Source organism: Bactrocera neohumeralis, chromosome 3 (genome assembly GCF_024586455.1).
Source record: "Bactrocera neohumeralis isolate Rockhampton chromosome 3, APGP_CSIRO_Bneo_wtdbg2-racon-allhic-juicebox.fasta_v2, whole genome shotgun sequence".
In the NCBI taxonomy this organism is placed as follows: domain Eukaryota; kingdom Metazoa; phylum Arthropoda; class Insecta; order Diptera; family Tephritidae; genus Bactrocera; species Bactrocera neohumeralis.
The window spans coordinates 70324423-70345021 of record NC_065920.1 but is presented as its reverse complement, the minus strand read 5'-3'; the positions used below and the strand labels follow the sequence as shown (position 1 = coordinate 70345021).

At 31.9% G+C, this 20599-nt stretch overlaps 1 protein-coding gene across 1 annotated transcript in view; it reads left to right on the top strand.

The window, feature by feature from the left end:
- Positions 1 to 20599, top strand: part of LOC126753024 (gamma-aminobutyric acid type B receptor subunit 1) — a 499314-nt gene that overhangs the window by 458324 nt on the left and 20391 nt on the right. The window contains exons 10-11 of the mRNA XM_050464123.1: positions 17936 to 18059; positions 18524 to 18640. Of these exons, the coding sequence (XP_050320080.1) occupies positions 17936 to 18059; positions 18524 to 18640 (241 nt within the window). The remainder of the gene's footprint in view (positions 1 to 17935; positions 18060 to 18523; positions 18641 to 20599) is intronic.

Genomic DNA, 20599 nt, shown 5'->3' with positions numbered 1-20599 from the left:
CTTATTTCAGTATAACTGTTTGCTTATTTATAAATATGTTATTTTATTGGATATAACTAAAACTTTAGTTTTTCAAAATAAATAAAATAATTCAGTGGGAATACTTTTGCTTCCTCAAGTAGTTAAAATTGAAATTTTTTAATTTAAAGGGAAACTTCATGCATAGGGGGTACGAGATTTATTTTATTATAAAATTTTAATATCTACCATGTTCCATGTATATAGTTTTTAAAGGGTTATTTGATAGTTTAACTTCTCTAAAGTTCTAGTTTAACCCAACTAATTATAGTGAAGCATTTTTTTCAAGTTTCGTTACCCAACCCCGGGGGCCCGGTGCCACTGTGAGTGCCTTGCCCTTTTTCCAATGGTTATAGGGTAAAAAAGGTTTTTCCTTATGTACACCATTTATTAAAAATTTTATTTTGTTTTTGTTTTTTTATTAGGGGCAAAAAAAAGCAACAAAGCACAAATTTGAGTTCCATATAAATAACGATATGAAAGTTTTCTTTGTGCTGTGTTGTACGCAACTTTGCAGGATAAAATGCACTACTGTTACTAGAAAAAATATTGTTAAATAGTTTTGAAATTCCATATTAATATGTTATCGATAAAAATCGATTAATATAACATGTACAGAAAAAAATTGTTAGGAAGAACATTATAGGAAAAAATTTTACTCGAAAAAATAACCACATAAAAATTAAAGAACAAAAAAATTATAGGAACGAAAATTTTTATAGGAAAAATCATTAATCTTAAATTCTTCTTCTTCTTCTTAATCGGCGTAGACACCGCTTACGCGATTATAGCTGAGTTTACAACTGCGTTTCTTCTTTTTGCTACGTGGCGGCAATTGGATATTCCAAGCGAAACCAGGTCCTTCTACACTTGGTCCTTCCAACGAAGTAGAGGTCTTTCTCTTCTTCTGCTTCCCCCGGCGGGTACGGCGTCGAATACTTTCAGAGCTGGAGTGTTTTCGTCCATTTCGGACACATGACCACCAACGTAGCTGCCGTCTTTTAATTCGCTGAACTATGTCAATGTCGTATATCTCGTACAGCTCATCGTTCCATCGAATGCGATATTCGCCGTGGCCAATGCGCAAAGGACCATAAATCTTTCGCAGAACTTGAACTCTCGAAAACTCGCAACGTCGACTCATCAGTTGTTGACATCGTCCAAGCCTCTGCACCATATAGCAGGACGGGAATTATGAGCGACTTATAGAGTTGGGCTTTTGTTCGTCGAGAGAGGACTTTACTTTTCAATTGCCTACTCAGTCTGATCTGAAATTACTATACTTTTATTAGGGAAAACTTGTATGGAAAAAGTTTTCCCTAATAAAGTTTTTCTTTCTGTACATGTAATGTTAATCGATTACATAATTATATGCAATTTGGAAAATATTATGGGAAAACTGTTTATAGAAAAAGAAATATTCCACAATGTTAAAGAAACATTGATATCGAATAAAAAAAAAATTATTTCAAAGAAAGTCTTTAAGCACTTCTTAAAAAATTTGATATGAAAGGAAAACTTCAACAATTTTTAAAATATACATATATTTTAAAAGAAGTTTACTTAAAAAACTTTAAAGAAAAAAAAACTTCATCACAATTTTTTATTTTAAGAAAACTTTTATAGAAAAAATTATAGGAAATATTCTTTACAAAAGTAATTGTTGCAAACTTTATGATAGTAATATCCTTCCCTTTTATAGGAAATGGTATAAGGAATAACAAATTCTATAAATAAATACAAAAATTAAATTAGATATGATTTCTTTTCAACTTTAACAATTATTCAAAATTAGGTGACAAGCTGAAGTAATAAAATATGTAAACAAACAATCTTGAAGGAGAAAATTATATATTTATAGAAAAAAATCATACAAAATTTTATAGGATTTGATAAGAAAACCCACTTATTGAAAATTTTACATTCTTAAGTGAAAACAAAACTTATGCAAAAAGCGTTTTTCATTACTTTTTTTTATAAATATTGCTTTTTTTTTGGTAAACAACTTTTGCTTTTACATAATTTTTTTTTTTGTAAGATAAGGCAATTTTTTGATTGGTTTTTCTTACAATATCTTTCCTCAAAATTTCTTTTATGAAAATATGTTTTGAAATGAGAAATCTTTTCACAAGAAAAAACGATTTTCATAAGAAAAATTTATAACCAAAAACAAATAAAACAAATTTTGACTTTTCAAGTAAAAAAAATATAGAAAATGCCCTTTTCCTATAAAATTTGTTTTTTTTTATAAAAATAAATTTTTTAATTAAAATTTGGTTTGGTTGATTGAAAACAAAGTTTATATGAAGGGAAGGAGTTAACAATTATTGAAAAGTTATAATAAAAAGTGAAAGAAAAAGTGAGATAATAGATAACATGTAAATAAAATTTGAAAAAAAAGTGTTGATAAAATAATTTTTGAAAGTGCCTGTTGTTTATTTATGCGAAAAATTTATAAGTTAAACGTTTCTGTTGGAAAATATTTTATAGGAAGGTTTTTATGGCAAAAAATGTTTATAGGAAAACTAAAATTGTAGCATAGGTGTTCTAAAAGACAATGGTTTGTTAAAAATTATAATTTTTGTTAATAAACACAGTATTTTCCACAACTCGAAGTTCTCCATAATTCGAACTCCTGAATTTGCTATAAAAGTCTCATACAAATTTGTTTCCAAAAGAACTTTTGTAGGAAAAAAGTGTTGAGAAAGTTACCTTCATAGGTGTTTGTTGCTCATTTATACAAAAAAGTTATAGATTAAGAATCTTTATAGGAAAGTTTTTAAAAAAAAAAATTTTATAGGAAAACTACAATTGTAGAATACTTGGATTAAAAGACAATGGTTTGTTAAGAAGACTTTTTTTTGTTTTTTTTTTTTAATACAGTGAACTTCCATAACAAGAACTTCTGTAACTCGAAGTTTTCCATAACTCGAAATTTTATACACATTTCCTTCCATGGATCGAAGTCTCGAAACTTGAGGATTTTTGTGGATTATGATGATTCGAGTTAGGGAATTAAAAAAAAAAATGTTTAAAGTAAGAAATTTTTTATGGGCGCTTGTAGCTTTTTATAAAAAAGCAAATTATAGAAAAACATTTTATAGGAAAAATTTTTTTGTGTATAAGTTTTTTATTAAAATTTTTTTATAGGAACACTAAAATTGTATAATTAGTGGATGAAAAGAAAGTGGTTTAAAAAAATTTAGAAAATTGGAAATACTTTATAGGAGGAAATAAATATCTAAAGAAAGTATTTAAGGAACATCGAAATATTATAAAACTAAAATTAGTACAATACATAGCATAGCTAGATGAAAGCACGCGTACTTTCAGCCCTAACAAAATTCATGTAACCATATAATGAATCACCACACAAGCAACGTAAGAGCTTGACAGCTTCAAATAACCACAATAGTTTTAGTACGCACATAACTGCACATACGCACAAATGCAGCGCTGAAGTTCACGCACATGAGCAAATTTATGAAACCCACAAAGCTCGACAAATTACAGCTATTCAGTGCATGCATTGGTGTATGTGTGTCTATGCATGCCTGCGTGCAAGCATTTAATCTACGAAGTACACCACAGCATACCCGCACGCGCCGCGAACGGCTGCAGCATCGTTATTATGACTTTGGGTTCATTTGAGCGCAAGAGAATTCCTGTTGCCTTGCAACAATGTACCGACGTTGAAAAAAACGACGCACCAAACGTGAAAGGAAACCAAACAATGGCAGTGGGTGTTTCGGAAATGAGCGGAAAGCGGGCAACTAAGCAGCTGGGGAGCCAAACAGGTAGCCAGGCAGCGAGCGGAGAACAAAAGGCAGTGAAGAAGAGAAGAAAATGTTGCATAGTTAACGGTAGGTGCTGTTGCAGCTACTGCTACTACTGCGACCATGCACACAACAACAACGAGCTTACCTGCCGGCGCGCACTCACTCACAGCAACATAATTTCATATCTCTTCGCACTCAATTTGCTTTGCAATGAACTTGCAACGTTAGCGCAAAACAATGGCGAAAAAATAGAAAAATGAATGCAAACAATAGCAAATGCTCAGATGAGGAGAGGGAATAATAAATGGAAATGCGAGATGTAGAAAAAAAATAAAAATGCCAGGTATGGAAAATGGAAAATCCAAGAAAAAATATGAAAGAATGCAAAATATCTCAGCTAATGCACGCTCGCTGCCGGCGCATAGTGGGATCTATTGTACAGGCAAGGCGCTGCAAGGCAAACAGCAAATTGAGGAATGAAAAGCTCTGCGTTCTATTGAATTTTGCGCAGATTTATGCCGACAGGCAGTTGATTGCGCTCATTGTTGTTACACCTGTTGCTTATGCTTTCAGTAACTAGAGTTTGCTAAGCACGCCGCTGTGCACTTAAGTATTAAACACTTATTAACACTATTTCGTGTTGCATGCAGCAGATTAAAAGTAACACTTGCAGGCAAAGAGAACATCGAACTATTGAGAGGATTTTCATTAAGAAGTTGAATAAATTGGGGCAAAAAATTAAGTAAAAACAACAAAAAATATAAACTTCGAATGCGCCGTGCATTTTCAAAAGCATAAAAGACATGAAAAGATATTATTCTAAATTTGGAATGGTCAGTTTGTATGACAGCTATATGTTATAGTGATCTAATCTGAACAATTTGTTCAGAAATTTTAGTTTTGCTCAGGAAAGTAATCACTGTTGAGTTTTGAAAGGATATCTTGTCAAAGAAAAAAGTTTATCATAAAAGGCTTTTATTATGCTTGCTCAGTTTGTATGGTAGCTATATGCTAGAGTGGTCCGATCCAAAAGTTTTCTTCACGGACTACACCGTTGCTTTACAGAAAAATTTATTCCAAGTTTGTGAAGATATCTCTTCAAATGAAAAAGTTTTACCTACAAGGACTTGTTTCCGATCGTTCTGTTTGTATGATAGGTATATATGTACGTATGCTATTGCGGTCCGATATGAAAACTTATTTCGGAGATTATACCTGTGCTTTACGGAATAATATGTGAACATTTTCGTGAATATATCTCTTCGAATGAAAAGTTTTCCATACAAGAACTGAATTCTGATCGAACATTATATATGGCAGATATAGACTATAATGGCCCGATCTGAACAATTTCTTGGGAGATTTTAGTGTTAACCTAAGTGATAATCCATACTAAATTTCATGAAGATATCTCGACAATAAAAAAGTTTTCCATACAAGAACTTCATTTTCATTGATCAGTTTAGTGATTGCTATATCTTATAGTAATCCGATATTGACCGTTCCGATAAAAAATCAAGTACCTAAGAAGAAATAAACTTTTGCATAATTTCGGATCTATTTCTTGAAAATTTAGGGACTAGTTTACGTACATACACACTGACGTACGGACATGGCAATATCGTATCAACTCGTCACCCCAATCTTTCATATAGTATAAACTATGTATATTAAAAATTTCGTGCAAAACTTCAAATCAACTCTTTAGGGCATACAAAGAGAAAAACATTTGAAGAAAATTATATCAGGAATCTACACTTTGATTTTTTTCTTACCATTGGAGTGTGTCTTAACTAAAAGAGTGGCATATAAATTGATGTCTGAAGGATAAACTTCAAGAGCTTATTTTTTCTTCTAACTGAAACCATTTCAATAATAAATTAGTCACTGTAGCAACAACAACAATATTTGTAATATATTTACATTTACTTTCCTATGCCTTTAGCGAAATATCATGTATTAAGTGGGTGGGTGTCTCGACTAAATGATAAATATAATAAATTTGGTACAGAAATTTTTCGCAGAGAATTAAAAAGTTTAATTCCAGATTAATTTTAGAACAAACAGTGCTATTAATACCTATTATTCTTAAGTAGAAAAAAACGGTAGAAAAAAACACGTAGAAAGGGAGGAGTAGAAATAATGACCCACTACCGAATTTCTCAAGTACAGTAAACATGCAAAGTATTTCCAAAAAAAAATTTTTTTTGAAATCACCTTATCAACTGACAAGCTCTTTCACGTTGCTATCTTTCAAGTAGTTCTCTGACTGCTATCTTTCTGAACATGAACCAGGCTCTTTTAATCCAATTCATTATTAAAAAAATATTATTTATAATGGCTCCGAATGAAGCAATAGTTATTCTGATATCCTATCATCTTAAGGAACAACTGGCTTCGTTGCTTCTCAAGCGCTTTGTTCAAGAAAACTTATAATCTTTTCTTGGGTCGTACTTTTTATTGAGAGTTTTAATCGCTGATTATCTTTTTTTGTACTAGATATTCCGAACTGAGTTCTCCAAGCTTGTTTTGTAATGTCCTGCGTGCCTTCTACCATCATTGGCACTTAAAAAAGGCGTCGTCTAGTGCGTCTAGTAATCGTCTAGTAGTTTTCAATATCTTAACACTTTAAAGCTGCGGAATAAAAATTATTTGATTATTATCTCTGCCCGTATGCAGTATTACCACCGTTCTGCATATATCGTTCAAAACAGACCTTTTCGAATTTCGAAAAACCGAGTCCCCACACTTTTATTGCCAATTTTAAAAAGAAACTCGTCACTTTAACGCTTTAAATTTCTCCTTTATCGCACCGTTATATACCACAAGCCGCACCGCATGAAAATTGAATTCAAACAACCGCGGGTGCTTAAAGCCCCACAGGTGGTGATAAATAAATTAATTAATTAAAATTTAAGCGCAAAGGAAAAAATAACAATTTGCAGCAAATTGAAAATGCAAAGGAAGCACACACTCACACATACATACATATACAACGTAAGCACAAAGTAGGGAAAAGCATGTTGATGCGCTTTTAAGTTTCGCCATTGCAATGGAGGCGGGGCGTATGAGTAACGCCAACAGCGCGTTGAAACTGGAGTAAAGTGGTAATGACTCGAGTTGAGTGTGCGCTATCAGCGATTTCTCATGCAAGTTTGAAAGCTGAGAAATTAAAGGCAATAAGTATGCGCGCAATTTGAGGATGGCGTTGACATGTGTTAAATGCATACGTCATTACTAAGTGAAAAATTACATAAATTTGAAATGACTTTAAATACTTCAAATTAAATTTAAAAAAAATAAAAATTTAAAATATAATATAATAAATATATGTATAATTAAAAAACATAAGAATGTTATTAATTTTTAAACTTTTTCCGGTTAATAAATTTTATGTAAAACTATTTTTTTTTAACTTTTTTCATTTATTAGCGGCTTAAAAATTTTACTTTTTCAAAAAAAAATATTTTGTATATGGGTTCAAGTTCCTAAATTTTAAATATTTTTAACTAATGTATTTTTTTTAAATTTTTCTTTAGATCGGTTTAAAAAATGTGTATTTTATTATTTATTTCAGAATTTTAAATGTAAATTAAAATGTAAAAATTAAAAATTTGTGTTTTTTATAAAATTAAAAACAAAAACAAAAATATATCATTTGGTTTACAGTTCTTTTAACTTCTAACTTAATTCCGCTTTAAAAAATTTGCATGGTATTAATATCAAAATTTTATATGTACATAAATAAATATTTTTTTGAAAATTATTATTTTTTCTCCAATTGAAAAAAAGATAGTTGAAAGCTTTAAAGTTTCATGAATATTATATTTTTTAAATTTTTTTGGCATATACATACAAACATACATATATATTTTTAATTCTAACTTTAAAATTTAATAAATTAAGAAATTTATTTATTTTAAACTCTTTTCTATAATTAGCTGAGTTTAAGATGTTACTTTTTTCAAAATTCCTGAAAAAAATTATTTTTGTTTTTAAGTTTTAATAATATTATTTATTTTACATTTTTTTCTTAATCTGGTCTTAAGTTTTACATTTTTTGTTTTTTGAATACAAATATCAATTAGTTTGAAATTTTTTCAATATTTTTTTTACCAGTAAGTAAAAAATATGTTATATTTTCAAAATAGTCAAAAACAAATTACTTTAGTTTTTTATTTAATATAAGAAAATTTATATTTCCAAAAAATTTTAAGTTTTTTTAACGCTAACTAATAAAATTAATTCAATTAATTGTTTTAAATTTTTTTCAATTTTCAAATATTTCGTATATTTTTAAAATTTTCATAAATTAAATATTTTTTTTTTTTGAACAATTAAGGAATTCTTATTTCATAGATAAAATTTTTTATTTTGGAAAAATTATGGAATTCTTAATTTAAATTGTTCTAATTGATTATATAAAATTCTAAAACCATGGAGAAGATAGAGTTAGTTATTTCGAATTTCTTTCAATATATTTTTTTTTAGTTATTGTTAATGTTATATTTTCAAAAAAGTCAAAACTAAAATACAGCAAAATTTTAATTTTTAACATAAGAAAATTTATTTTTACAAAAAATTTTAGCTACCCTTTTTATTGTTAACGAAGAATTAATAGTTTTAAAATTTTTAAGAATACTAATTTGAAAAAATGTAAGATAGTTCGTATATTTTTAAAATTTTTATAAACTAATTTTTTTTGTTTTGAAAAATTATTGAATTCTTATTTCATAGATAAAATTTTTTATTTTGGTAAAATTATGGAAATCTTATATTACAAAATTGTTCCAGTTAATTATTTAAAATTCTAAAACTTTATAGAAGATTAATTATTTTGATTTTTTTAAATAATTTTTGTTTAATTATAGTTGAAACATTGTAAAAAACTAAAAATTTTCCTTTTCCAAAATTTTTTAAGTTTATGAATTTTACATAATATTAATTAAATTCAAACTTTTTTCTTTTTCATTAATCATTTTCATAATTTTAGATTTAAAATTATAACAAAAAATTAAGTTAATTAAAAAATTTAAACAAAATCAATTTTTTTCATACATTCTTCATTTTAATTTTTGTTTTAAAATTGTGAAAAAAAACAAAAACTTTAAGTTTTGTATTTTTCCATTAACTTAAAGGTTTTAAAATATTCATAATATTAAATAATTTTAAACATTTTTGAAACTTTGTAGCAGTAAATTTACACCTTTTTTGTAAATATACAAAATTTTTATTAATTTTCCGGATTAAAAATTATAATAAAATAGAACAATTATTAAGAAAAAACTATTATAATTAATTAATTTTATGCAAAAATTAAAAAAATAATAATTTTGAATAATATAAATTATTTAATATTTTTTCGTTAATTTTTCAATTTAATCCCAGTTTTAGATTTTAATAAAACAAAAATTTTTTTTTTTCAAAAATAATTAATATAATTTTAACTTTAATTTTTTCAAAAATAACCAAATTAACTTTAATTAATTAATTTCTTTTATATATTAATTTCAAATTTTTTCTTTTCATAATTCTTAAATTTCTCAACTTATGCCAGCGACCTGCCAATCCTCATTTCGCGCAAATTGCTAATGCAAATCTTGTATGACCTAAAAGTATTTTAATCAACACATGAAAATTGTTTCATCACAACTTTTTTTATGGCAATTTATTTGCCATCGCAGTTTTATTAACGCTCACGCATACGAAATGAAAACAATCACATGTCACTCATACGCCATGTCACACCCAGCTCAATACACAGTGCACTCCACTAAGCGCAAATGTACACACATACGCAGCGGCTGTTGCTTATTGCAGCGAAGCGCACGAGATCCTTTTGTTAAACATTAGCTCTTCTAATACAATGACTTGACACGTATTCTTGCTCCATTTCAAAACAGAGCCAATATGACACTCCGCTACACTCAACCAGGCATTGTAAAGCTTTTGTGCTAATTTCTTTTTTTTCTGCTTTTTGCTGTTGTTTTGTGTACGTGAGTATGCGTGCTTGTGTGTGTGTGAGAGCTCATGCATATTTTCCTTGCAATTTAATTTCGTAATCAATCATTTTGTTTGTGGTGTTAAAACTGTCATAGCCTTTATCAATGTGGCAGACAAACCTACATATATACATACACACTTTCAAACATAAAGTAAACAAATGCATGTGCGCTTGTAAGTCTGCTTGGCAGTTACATAGTTGGACAAAAGGGGCAATATGTTTGCATTTATTGTAAAGCTGTTTGTCTCTGCACACATACATTTGCATATACATATGTATGCATATGTGTATATATAAATATATGTATATGACTCGCATGTATATTGAATATCCATACTCATCCTCATCCACTTTCTTTAAAGGAAGCGCTCACTCCACTGCTCACACACACACATTTACAAATATCCCTTTGCACATGTGTTTGTAATCCTTCCGCTATGTGTAAGTGTGTTTGTGCTTAACGTCATTTCATATCCTTGTTTGTGTTTGTGCAGACATTGTGTGCGTTTGTCAACGGCATTACCTTTAATTGAACGGACGTTGTTGACAGCAATGACGCTGGTGAATAATGAAAATGTCAGGAAATTTGTGAGTGAGGCGAGCGAAAATAACAATAAAGCAATATCTTCATAATGCGTGAAGTCAGCGGTAAGCGCGGAAGTGTGGGCTTTAATAATTTTCATTTAACTTTTTGGTATTAAAGTAATTAAAAAGACAATAAAAAGCAAATTAATTATGAGAAAGGGCGAATGTGAAGGGGATTAACTCGAAGGTGAGTTGCAATATCTTTCACAGAAGCGCTGTCTTCTTATGTAATGGGCTTTAAATATACTTATACAATGAGCTAAAAATATACTTTTAAACAATACTGCAAAATATTAAAATAATTATGGCCAAATATTGACTGTTTCTGTAAAATCGATTTTTAATTTGTTTAAAAAAAAATTATAACAATAATAATATTAAATATTTGTCTTATGTCTAATCACTCACATTTTCGTGAAGAATGGCTGTACTATCCAAGATCTGTTCTAGGACTCGACCCTAGTTCTATAGTTCATCGACAATCAAGACAATACTTCACGAAAGAGAGCTGAGCTTTTCTAAATGCGTTTCAAAACTGTACTCCTGCATTATATTGTATAAAAATATCAATGAGTAAAAGCACAGTTTCATAATCTGAGAGCTAGAACATAGACAGTACTGATTGAAGGGGTTACATGGGTTTACGGGTTTCAAAAAATCGATTTTTTTTATTGTATTATTACATTCTACAACACCTCCAGAATATAGTCCAAATTTTCAAGGTGGTACCAGTAATAACTTCAGCGATGCAGCCTTGAGAACTTGTGCACTCGCGGCTGGCTAGACTAAGGAGGTAAGGAGTTATCCTGCCAACGAAGGTGCATCTTTTTTCCGACGGGTCAACGGAAATGTCGTCTCAATGGTCGAGTTTAAAATATTTTTTTTCCAAAAATTTCAGAATAGAATAAAATAAAAAATTCTAATAAAATATTTCTTTTTTTATATGAGAAAAAAATTTTGAAAAAGGCTTACTCCAGGAACCGCTGAACCCCTGAAAGGAGATTCGCTCCATATTTTCTAGTTTTGTTTACATAAAACTAATAAACTTAGTCATAGTCACAAGTGTAAAAAGACTGATCGCGATGACGAGGCGAGTTCAGTTTCGGTTGACTATCTGCCTTTGCATATTAAAAAGCCACTAAAGCTATTTTGACCAAACTTGCTGAGGAGATGTCTACCAAATACCTTTTTTTGCTGAAAATGGTTGAGATCGGATAACAATGCGGCCTATTTCCATAATCGTGGATCAGTTGCACACCACATTTACTCTAGCGAATAATGCACATCCATAGAGATACAGTAGAGTACTATAGGTTGTGGAACAGAATATCTTAGAAGACCCGAATAAGTCCATCTGCCATCGGGCGCAACGAATTTGTATGTTCATTCACTTTAGGGAATATTTTGCGGAAGGATCTTGATTTGCAGACGTACAAAATTCAACTCGTGCAAAAATTGAAGCCGAAACCAGATGGCCAGCTATTCCGATTTTCACAAGTAAATTTTGTTAAGCGATAAAGCTCACTTTCGATTGAATGGTAACGTTAATAAACCAAATTGTTGCATTTTAAAGCCTGTTAATTCACAAGCTATGGTTGAGCTGCTATTTGATGTTCTCTATATGCAGAGGGTATCATTTAGCCATATTTTTTTTTAATGATGCCGGCCATAATACCAGTGGCAAATGGGGAACGCTATAGAACTAAGATTAATGACTTTTTCGTCCCTGAATTAGAATATCAACAATCAATTTATTAATAAAATCTGTTGTTTGCATCGTCAACAAGTGTCGTGGCCTCCAAGAAAATGCGATTTAACAACGATGGACTTTGTTTTGTGGAGTAATGTGAAGTCGCTGGTTTACGCAGATAAGCCCGAGACGATTCACCCTTTGGAAAAGAATATTTAACGCATTATTGCTGACATATAGGCTCAATTGCTGCACTGTCGGAATCGAAAAATAAAATTTAAAAATTTTGGTCCCTACCAACATCAATCTCTGAGTTATTTTCACAAAATTCCATGGATCCTCTTAAGTGAACCTGGGCAAAGTAAAAGATTTATGCAATCTGCCTAGACCTTCTCCTAGCCTCACTAAATCACATACAGTGATGTCCGACATTCTATACTCTCTTTTCATGATTAAGAGCTAGTAAGCTTCACTATCTAATCTTAACTAACAATGGTTCGCTCGCTTCCGTTCTAGAAATTTCGAAATTTCGATTTACGCTGATGAAATAATGTAATAATAATGTGATAGCGGCAAAATAGCAAAATGTGGTCCAACAAATACATATTTTTTTTATTTATTTATTAGTATAAATCTAAAAAAAATAAGTTGAAGTTTGATTAGAAAAACGAAAAACTTTTTCGACTACCCAATTTTTTATCGCAAACCATTCGGGTATATGCATTTTGCACCTCCAAATTCGTTCAGCAGGCTGCCGGATGGTTTTTAAATACAGATTTACTTTTCAACTATTTTTCACAATACCCTAAAATTCTTGAGAAGACGCTTGACAAACAGATCGCACGATACGTGGCTCTAAACTGAGTGATTCTCTCTCTTTCGTCTTTTTCTATATAGTGAACCGCAGTAGCACTGTGTACTGTCAAGCACAAAATAACTGTTGCCAACAGGTGCTACTTTGGAATCGGTAGACAATTTAGAATTTAGAATTATGCTCCATAAGTCTTCCACTAAACGCTTCCTATTATACGGGACAGAAGTATGGAAGTTGATGACAAAAGATGAGAAAACGTGGGTAGATCGGAATATTCAAATGAACCGTTCTATGCAAGATCTTTGGAACTGTCCACGCGTGCGATGAATATCGCAGAAAATGGTTCCTTGAACTGTTTGAGCTGTACAACGACATGGATATAATCCATAATACAAAAATCCAACGTATATTTTGGTTAGGCTATGTTGTTCGCCTGTAAGTTGATGTTCCAGCGATATGCTTTTACGACTTCAGACACATGAGTCGACAATACAAGCAAGGCGTCCACGCATTTAATGGAAGATCAAGAAGAAAACGACCTGTCTGCACTTCTAACGCACAACTGGCGTGACCTTGTAAACGATAGAGACAATCGGCAAAGTTTTTTGTTCTCGACCCAGACCGACCCACTGTTGTAGTGCCAAAGAACAAAAAGAATTAATTTTCCGTATTGTCATCTTGAAGATTAGCCTTAGAGCTTAACCTATCCTATAAAATAGATAGTTATAGCCTCCGTAGTATTATCTCCTGTTTGTTATTTCAACCGCTGTTCGAAATTATGTTTGTGGAACCATTTATTGCAGTGTACTGAACCTCTTTCACTCTCATCTTTCTGCCATTACAATTTAGCACTTCAACCAATACTTGCCTGGTCTTTCCACTTCAGTGAGTGACCTACTTTAGTTAGCTAATCAAAGTGAAGCGCCAACTAACACTTGCTGAAGTTACAAAAAATCACCTAAAGACAAGACAAGCACAATTAAATGATAACATAATCTGCTAAATGCCTTTGAAGTCACTCCCCGACTTGCACAAAGCGCGACACTCAACTCTTCCCTCAACAAACTCAACTGTTCTCCAAACAACCTTCACTGCTCCCCCAACCATTGTCGAACTTTTTAGAAACTCACAAAATCAATTGAAGTTAATTAGACAATTAAACAATTTTCTCTAAGCCAAACGATTGATAGCTATCAACAAGTTAGAAAATTTACTTAACATACTACTCATTAAAGAGAGCCCAACAATATAGCTGAAGGGTGTGCGACACCGGACGAGGGAAGCGCTCAATATAGGCTAGTAAGTGAAAAACGAGCTGAACTGAGCTGAGCGTGAGCGCCGCAAATGAAGATAAGCCAGTTGACGAGCATTAAGGTGATAATGTGTATGTGTGTGTGTATGCTCAGTTAGTATATGTGTGAGACTGTGTAATTGTCTGTGTGTTTATACATAGTAAAATTTCAATACCTTTTTCCATTAAATGTCAAAGTAAACAAAGACTAGCGCGCTTAGCCAAAGAAAGTAGATAAACAAAAGCGCTGGCGCGACAGTAAAAACAAGCGGCATGCTGACAAGACGCGCCCAGCGCACCAAAAGGCTGACAGAATGAATTACACGAGTATATGTGTGTGTGCTTGGCTTTCATATCCTGCACAGGATTTCAAAGTGCGCTGAAAGCAGGCAACAAAAGCGCGAAGAGAATTGATAGGGAAGAAAGCATTCATATTACAATTGCAAAGGATATTTCGAGCAGCAGCAACAACAAAAACAATAGCAGCAACAAGCAACAACCATGGGATTGCGGCCAACACGGCTGACAATAGTCGAAGCGCACTAGGCGAGTGACAGGAGTGCCCAAGTGGCGGCAGCAGCTGTCGGATTAAATGGCATCAATTGATTGACACACAGAGATAAGCCAATTGCCAGTGCGGCGCTGTCTGTCAACGTAGGTACGACGAAAAACGATAACCAGAGCAACGACGACGATGACGAAGAGAACTGAAGTTGTTGAGCGACCACTAACGATGTTTGGCAAGCGGATGGAGGTGTGTGTGTCTGTATGCCTCGCAGTTGGCGTGACGACGGCAGGACTTAAGTGCAAAAGTATATATATGTGTGTGTGTAAATATTGAATAACGGCATTGCGTAGTGTCTGTAACAAAGTAAAGAGTGTGGGCAGCTGAAGTAAGGCCGCTGCTGTGACAAAAGTCACAAGGGCTTTGCTTGTGAAAATAAAGCGATTTTATTATGATAGCAGCCGCACACAATGCGCAACAGGATGTTGCCGGCCAAAAGAGAACCATAGAAGATTATTTTACTTTTATACTTCCGTTGCCGCAGCGCGCTGCTCTGATACTCGAGCAAGACTACGCCAAGTAAATTAGCATAACAAAAGGCGGCAGATAATACGAAGTAAAAGTATTCAACTCTTAGAAAGTGCAAAGAAGCTGACAAGTATAATATATAGGTATCTTAAATGCAAAACAACGTATCATCAAAAAAAAACTGAAAACCTTTGTCAGATCTAATAACCAATATATAACCATTTCATAAGGAATTTTGATTCAATATGAGTGTGTGGTAACCAATATATAACCATTTATAACCAATTTTATTTCAATATTAGTGTATGATCCATTTTATAACCAAACCAACGTATCATCAAAAAAACTGAAAACCTTTGTCAGACATAATAACCAATATATAACAGTTTTATAAGGAATTTTGATTGAATATGTGTGTGTGGTAACCAATATATAACCATTTTATAACCAAAACTCTAATTTTTTTTATGTTAGTAGATGCTATTACATCGTTTTTCCTTCGCCTGTAAACTTATGAAAAGTGAGGTTACATTATTTTGCATTTTAGGTACGATATATATGTCTGTTAGAGTGTGTGTAAGTGGTAAGACGGCATTGTGGTCAGAAAGCATTGTCTTTCCGTTGACTGTATGAGGGATAAAGCGCCGCGCAGGCATTACAATAAAGGATGAAAGCGAAGATGAAAAGGAAATGGGGAAAAAGTTTCAGGATGGAAGTGCGAAAATACAACGAAAAAAGAAACAAGAAAAAACAAAAAATAAAAAAAAAAAAAAACTTAAAAGCAAAATTAGAAAACCACTAGTAGGGCACTTACTTTGGTTTAGCTACTTCCTACCTAGATTTTCTTATAAACTTTTCTATGAACAACAGCACTACTTTAGGCATCAAAAGAATTTTTTTTTTTTTGGCGGAGATAATATTCGTATTAACCAGCAACTTTTTCTCAGCACAGGCAGCCTTTTAATATAATTTTATAAGAAATGTTTTACCACGAATGACTGAGAAAAAAGTGGTATTGGCTTTCACTGAAGTATGAGTGTGGAAGAAGCCCACTTTCTGCTGATATATGTACAATTGTATTTTAGAGAAGATATATTCAGTCATGAGCTTCCAAAAATATAATAAAACATAATATATTGACTGAAGATACATTGAGAATTACAAACAAAATATCACTTTGCTTCCAGCAACCAACCTAGGGAAGAACTAAAATGACTAATCAAAAAAAATCAAAAAATCTAAAAAATTTATAAAACAAGAAAAAAATTCCCCTCACAAGTTCATTTTTATTACATAAAAGAGTATAAAAGAAATTTTAACTTTATTTTGATTGCCCACTTTGTATGGCAGCTATATGCCATAGTGGTCCTATCTGAACCATATTCTCGCTGATTATAGCGATCTCTTGAACAATAATCTATGCCAAATTTCGTAAAGATATATTGTCAACCAAATAATTTTTTCTATACAAAAATTTGATTTCGATTGGTCAGTTTGTACGGCAGCCATATGCTATTATTATCTTCGGAGATTATAGCATTATCTTCGAAAATGATCCAAACGAAATTTTTTGTAGATAAACGGCCAAACAAAAAAGTTCTTCATACAAGTACTTGATATCGAACGATCAGTTTGTAGGACAGCTAAATGCTATAGTAGTCCGATCAGAAAAATTTATTCGGATATTAGAGACATAACCGAATAAGTAATCGATTAAGTACCCGACTAAATAACCAATTAAATAACTGATTTAATAACCGATTTAATAACCGATTAAAACATCTTTAAAGAAAGTAAAGAAATATTTTTCATATAAAAAGTTTTCCATACAAGAATTTGTTTTCTATTATATGTAGATAGACACCTACAGGTACTACTGAATATATTTCTCTCAATAATTTCATATATTTTCAAAAATCTCTGTTCATCCAAAAACCAATTAATAATAATTTAACTTCCTTTCTGCTACAAATATGTCACATCCATAACATAAAATCCTCATTAAACCTCTAACAATACAAATTTGGGCACCATGTGGTATGAGTTACTACTTTGCCACATAAACGTTTGCATTGCGTCGTCACTTAGTTGCTATTTCGCTTACAGACAATTAAGTTCACCTGTGTGATTATAAGCAGATAATCTTCTAACTCCCTATCAATTTATAACCCGCTCTTCTTTGCTCTCTTCCGCCAATTAAACATTTACTTTTAAGCTTTCTTATCCTCTTACAAAAGAGTGGCGCTGCGTTAATCTTATTATTAAGCAGGCGGGTGTTATTTTTGTTGTTATTTTGTGCTCAAAATTATTTCTTTATGCTTTGCTACACATAATTATATGCGATTGAACAGTTTTTCTAATTTGTATTGATTATTATTTCTATGAAATAATGTTTACTGTGAGTGACAAAGCAATATAATAACTCTTTATAAATACTAATTATATCAAACCGCATCAAAAGTATTAAAAAAAGCTATATTATCATTTTATTACTACAAAATTAGGCTTTAGTCTTTTTTATATTGTTAAACTCCAACAAAGCCACTGTAATTGCAAAATTCTTGAGACATTTATAAACAAATTGTAAGAGTATTATTTGCAAAAAGCTTAAAAGTATGGTTTATCAAAGCAAAAACTTATTAATAAATAAAAATTATTTTGATATATTTTATTCAATGAATTAATTAAAAGCTTTTATTTTCTGTTTCTATATCTTTACAGAGTCATACAATCATCACATCCTGTATGTAATACCATAATGCTCTTTGGAGTCATCATATGCCTGGCATCAGTCATACTCTTGGGTATGGATGGGCGATTTGTCAGTCCACAGGAGTATCCAAAAGTAAGTGTTGACATGTTGTAAATACACGTATATAGAACATAAATATATTCTTGAAGTTGCTAGTAAGCTACGAGTATTAAGATAATGGACCTTGGATCCATGTTTCCAAATAGGGATCATATCGCTTAGCTAGCACCCAGTAGTATATTGGACTTTATCAATATGCTGAGGCTAGGTGAGCCTTTGTGATTTTAGAGAAGCTACAATAGACCTAAGGTTATGGTGCATTCCTCGTCTATCTAATTTAAGCTATTAAGAGCTCTTACTGGCGACCAATTACTTGACGATCAGAGTAGTTGAAATTTCAATCGTTATTTTCTTGAGATTTGCACTAAAAATTCTTAGAAAAAAATAAAATTTTAAAAACAAAAATAGCTTCCTTAAGCACGTATTATATTATTTCAACATTTGTGTATATTTTCTCTCTCTCTCACACCCGCTCTCTCTCTTGTGGTTCTTTACAGATATGTCAAGCGCGCGCTTGGCTTCTAACCACCGGTTTTACATTAGCCTATGGTGCTATGTTCAGCAAAGTCTGGCGTGTGCATCGTTTTACAACAAAAGCAAAAACTGATCCAAAAGTAAGTAATGCAGCATATATACGAAATATTTTAAACAACATTTTTTAAAATACAAATGGATATTCTTTTTAATATCGAAAAAGTCGAAAAAATTTTCACTCTAAATTCCAACTAAAAAGGCCCAAATGTTTATAAAAAAAATTAAAATTTATTTAAGAAATTACTAAAATTGAAATAATTGTTCAAAAACTCCATAAATATTAGGTTGTCAAATATCTCTCTTCCGCCTTTTTGTCTTTTGAATTTCGCGGCTATGTATAAAGCGCTACAGAGCTTGTATCTGGCAATACTAAAATTGATAGGTCTTGGCATAACCTACAAAACGACGCTATGCATTATTAGTTCAAACTATTTTAAAGTTTTCCTTCGTTAAAGGCAAATCCGCTAGAGAAACGCTCCGTGAGATTAATGGTGTTTTGGGGAATGGTACTCTATCACTTCGAACTGCGAAGGAATATTTTCGACGATTCAGAGTGGATGAATACGACACCATGGATAAGCCAGCCGGCGGAAGACCTGTGACAATGAATACCGATCAAATCATGGAAAACATCGAATTAGATCGGCATGTGGCATCTTGTGACATCGCTCAGTAGATAGGAGTTAGTCACCAAACCATTTTAAACCATCAGCAGAAGGCTGGATACACAAAAAAGCTTGATGTTTGATATGCCTGCGATATGCTGCTGAAACGGAACGAACTCGACCCAGTTTTGAAGCGGATGGTGAAGGGATCACAAAACTGGATCACATACAACAATATCAAACGAAAACGGTCGTGGTCGAAGGCCAGTGAATCGTCCAAAACAGTGGTCAAGCCGAGATTGACGGCCAGGAAGGTTTTGCTGTGTGTTTGATGGGATTGGAAAGGAATCATCCAGACGCTGAATTCTATCATCTACTGCGAACAACTGGACCGCTTGAACAGGCGATCGACCAAAAGCGTCCAGAATTGGCCAAAAGGAATGGTGTAGTGTTCCACCAGGACAACGCCAGACCACACACTTCGTTGATGACTCGTCAGAAATTACGGGAGCGCGGTTAGGAGGTTTTATCGCATCCATCATAAAGCCCGGACATAGCGCCAAGTGATTACCACCTGTTCCTGTCCATGGCGAACGCCCTTGTTGGTGTAAAGTTGAACTCAAAATAGGCTAGTGAAAAGTGACTGTCCGAGTTCTTCGCAAATAAGGAGGGGAGCTTCTGCGAGGGGATATTATGAAGTTGCCGTCTAGATGGAAACAGATTATCGAACGAAACGGCGCATGTTTGAACTAAATCCAATCACTGTAACACTTTTTATAAAGCATTGAATAAAAAGCAAGAAAGCGAAAGGGAGATGTTTGACAATCTCATATATGGTTTTAATAAAAATTTCACAACCGCAATTCATAGGCATTAAAATGTAGTTTCAACTATAACTTTAAGCAATATGTTCTGCCTTTTTGGTCTTGGTCTTTTTTATTCAAATATATACTTATCGTCAATAAGTATTTTCCAAATACCTATCCTTTTCTACCAATGTTTCGTTTATTAAACAGCTGGCAATTCTTTCTAAAAATATTTTCAACAAAATAATTTATGCGTATTTAGTTTGATGTCTCTGTTTCGATTTTTAATGGAAAATAATAATTTAACTGTTTCAAAATTACTAAGCAGGTGGCAACCTCTTCTCCAAAGAAGATATAGCCATAAATTTAGGTTATTTCAACCAATATACCTAGTATGAGTTTATTTTATAGTCATTTTTTATACAAGCGGCAATTCAAAAAAATAAATTAATTAACTGTCAAAGGGAAGTAGTATCTAAAAATGACCAATTCTAAAATATAAAAAGACATAAGTTAAGTAAAAAATAATATTTGAATACAATAGATATCAGAATTAATCACAACACAACTTCTAAAAAAATGCATATATGTAGTTATTATAATTAAAAATTAAACATATCTACCACGT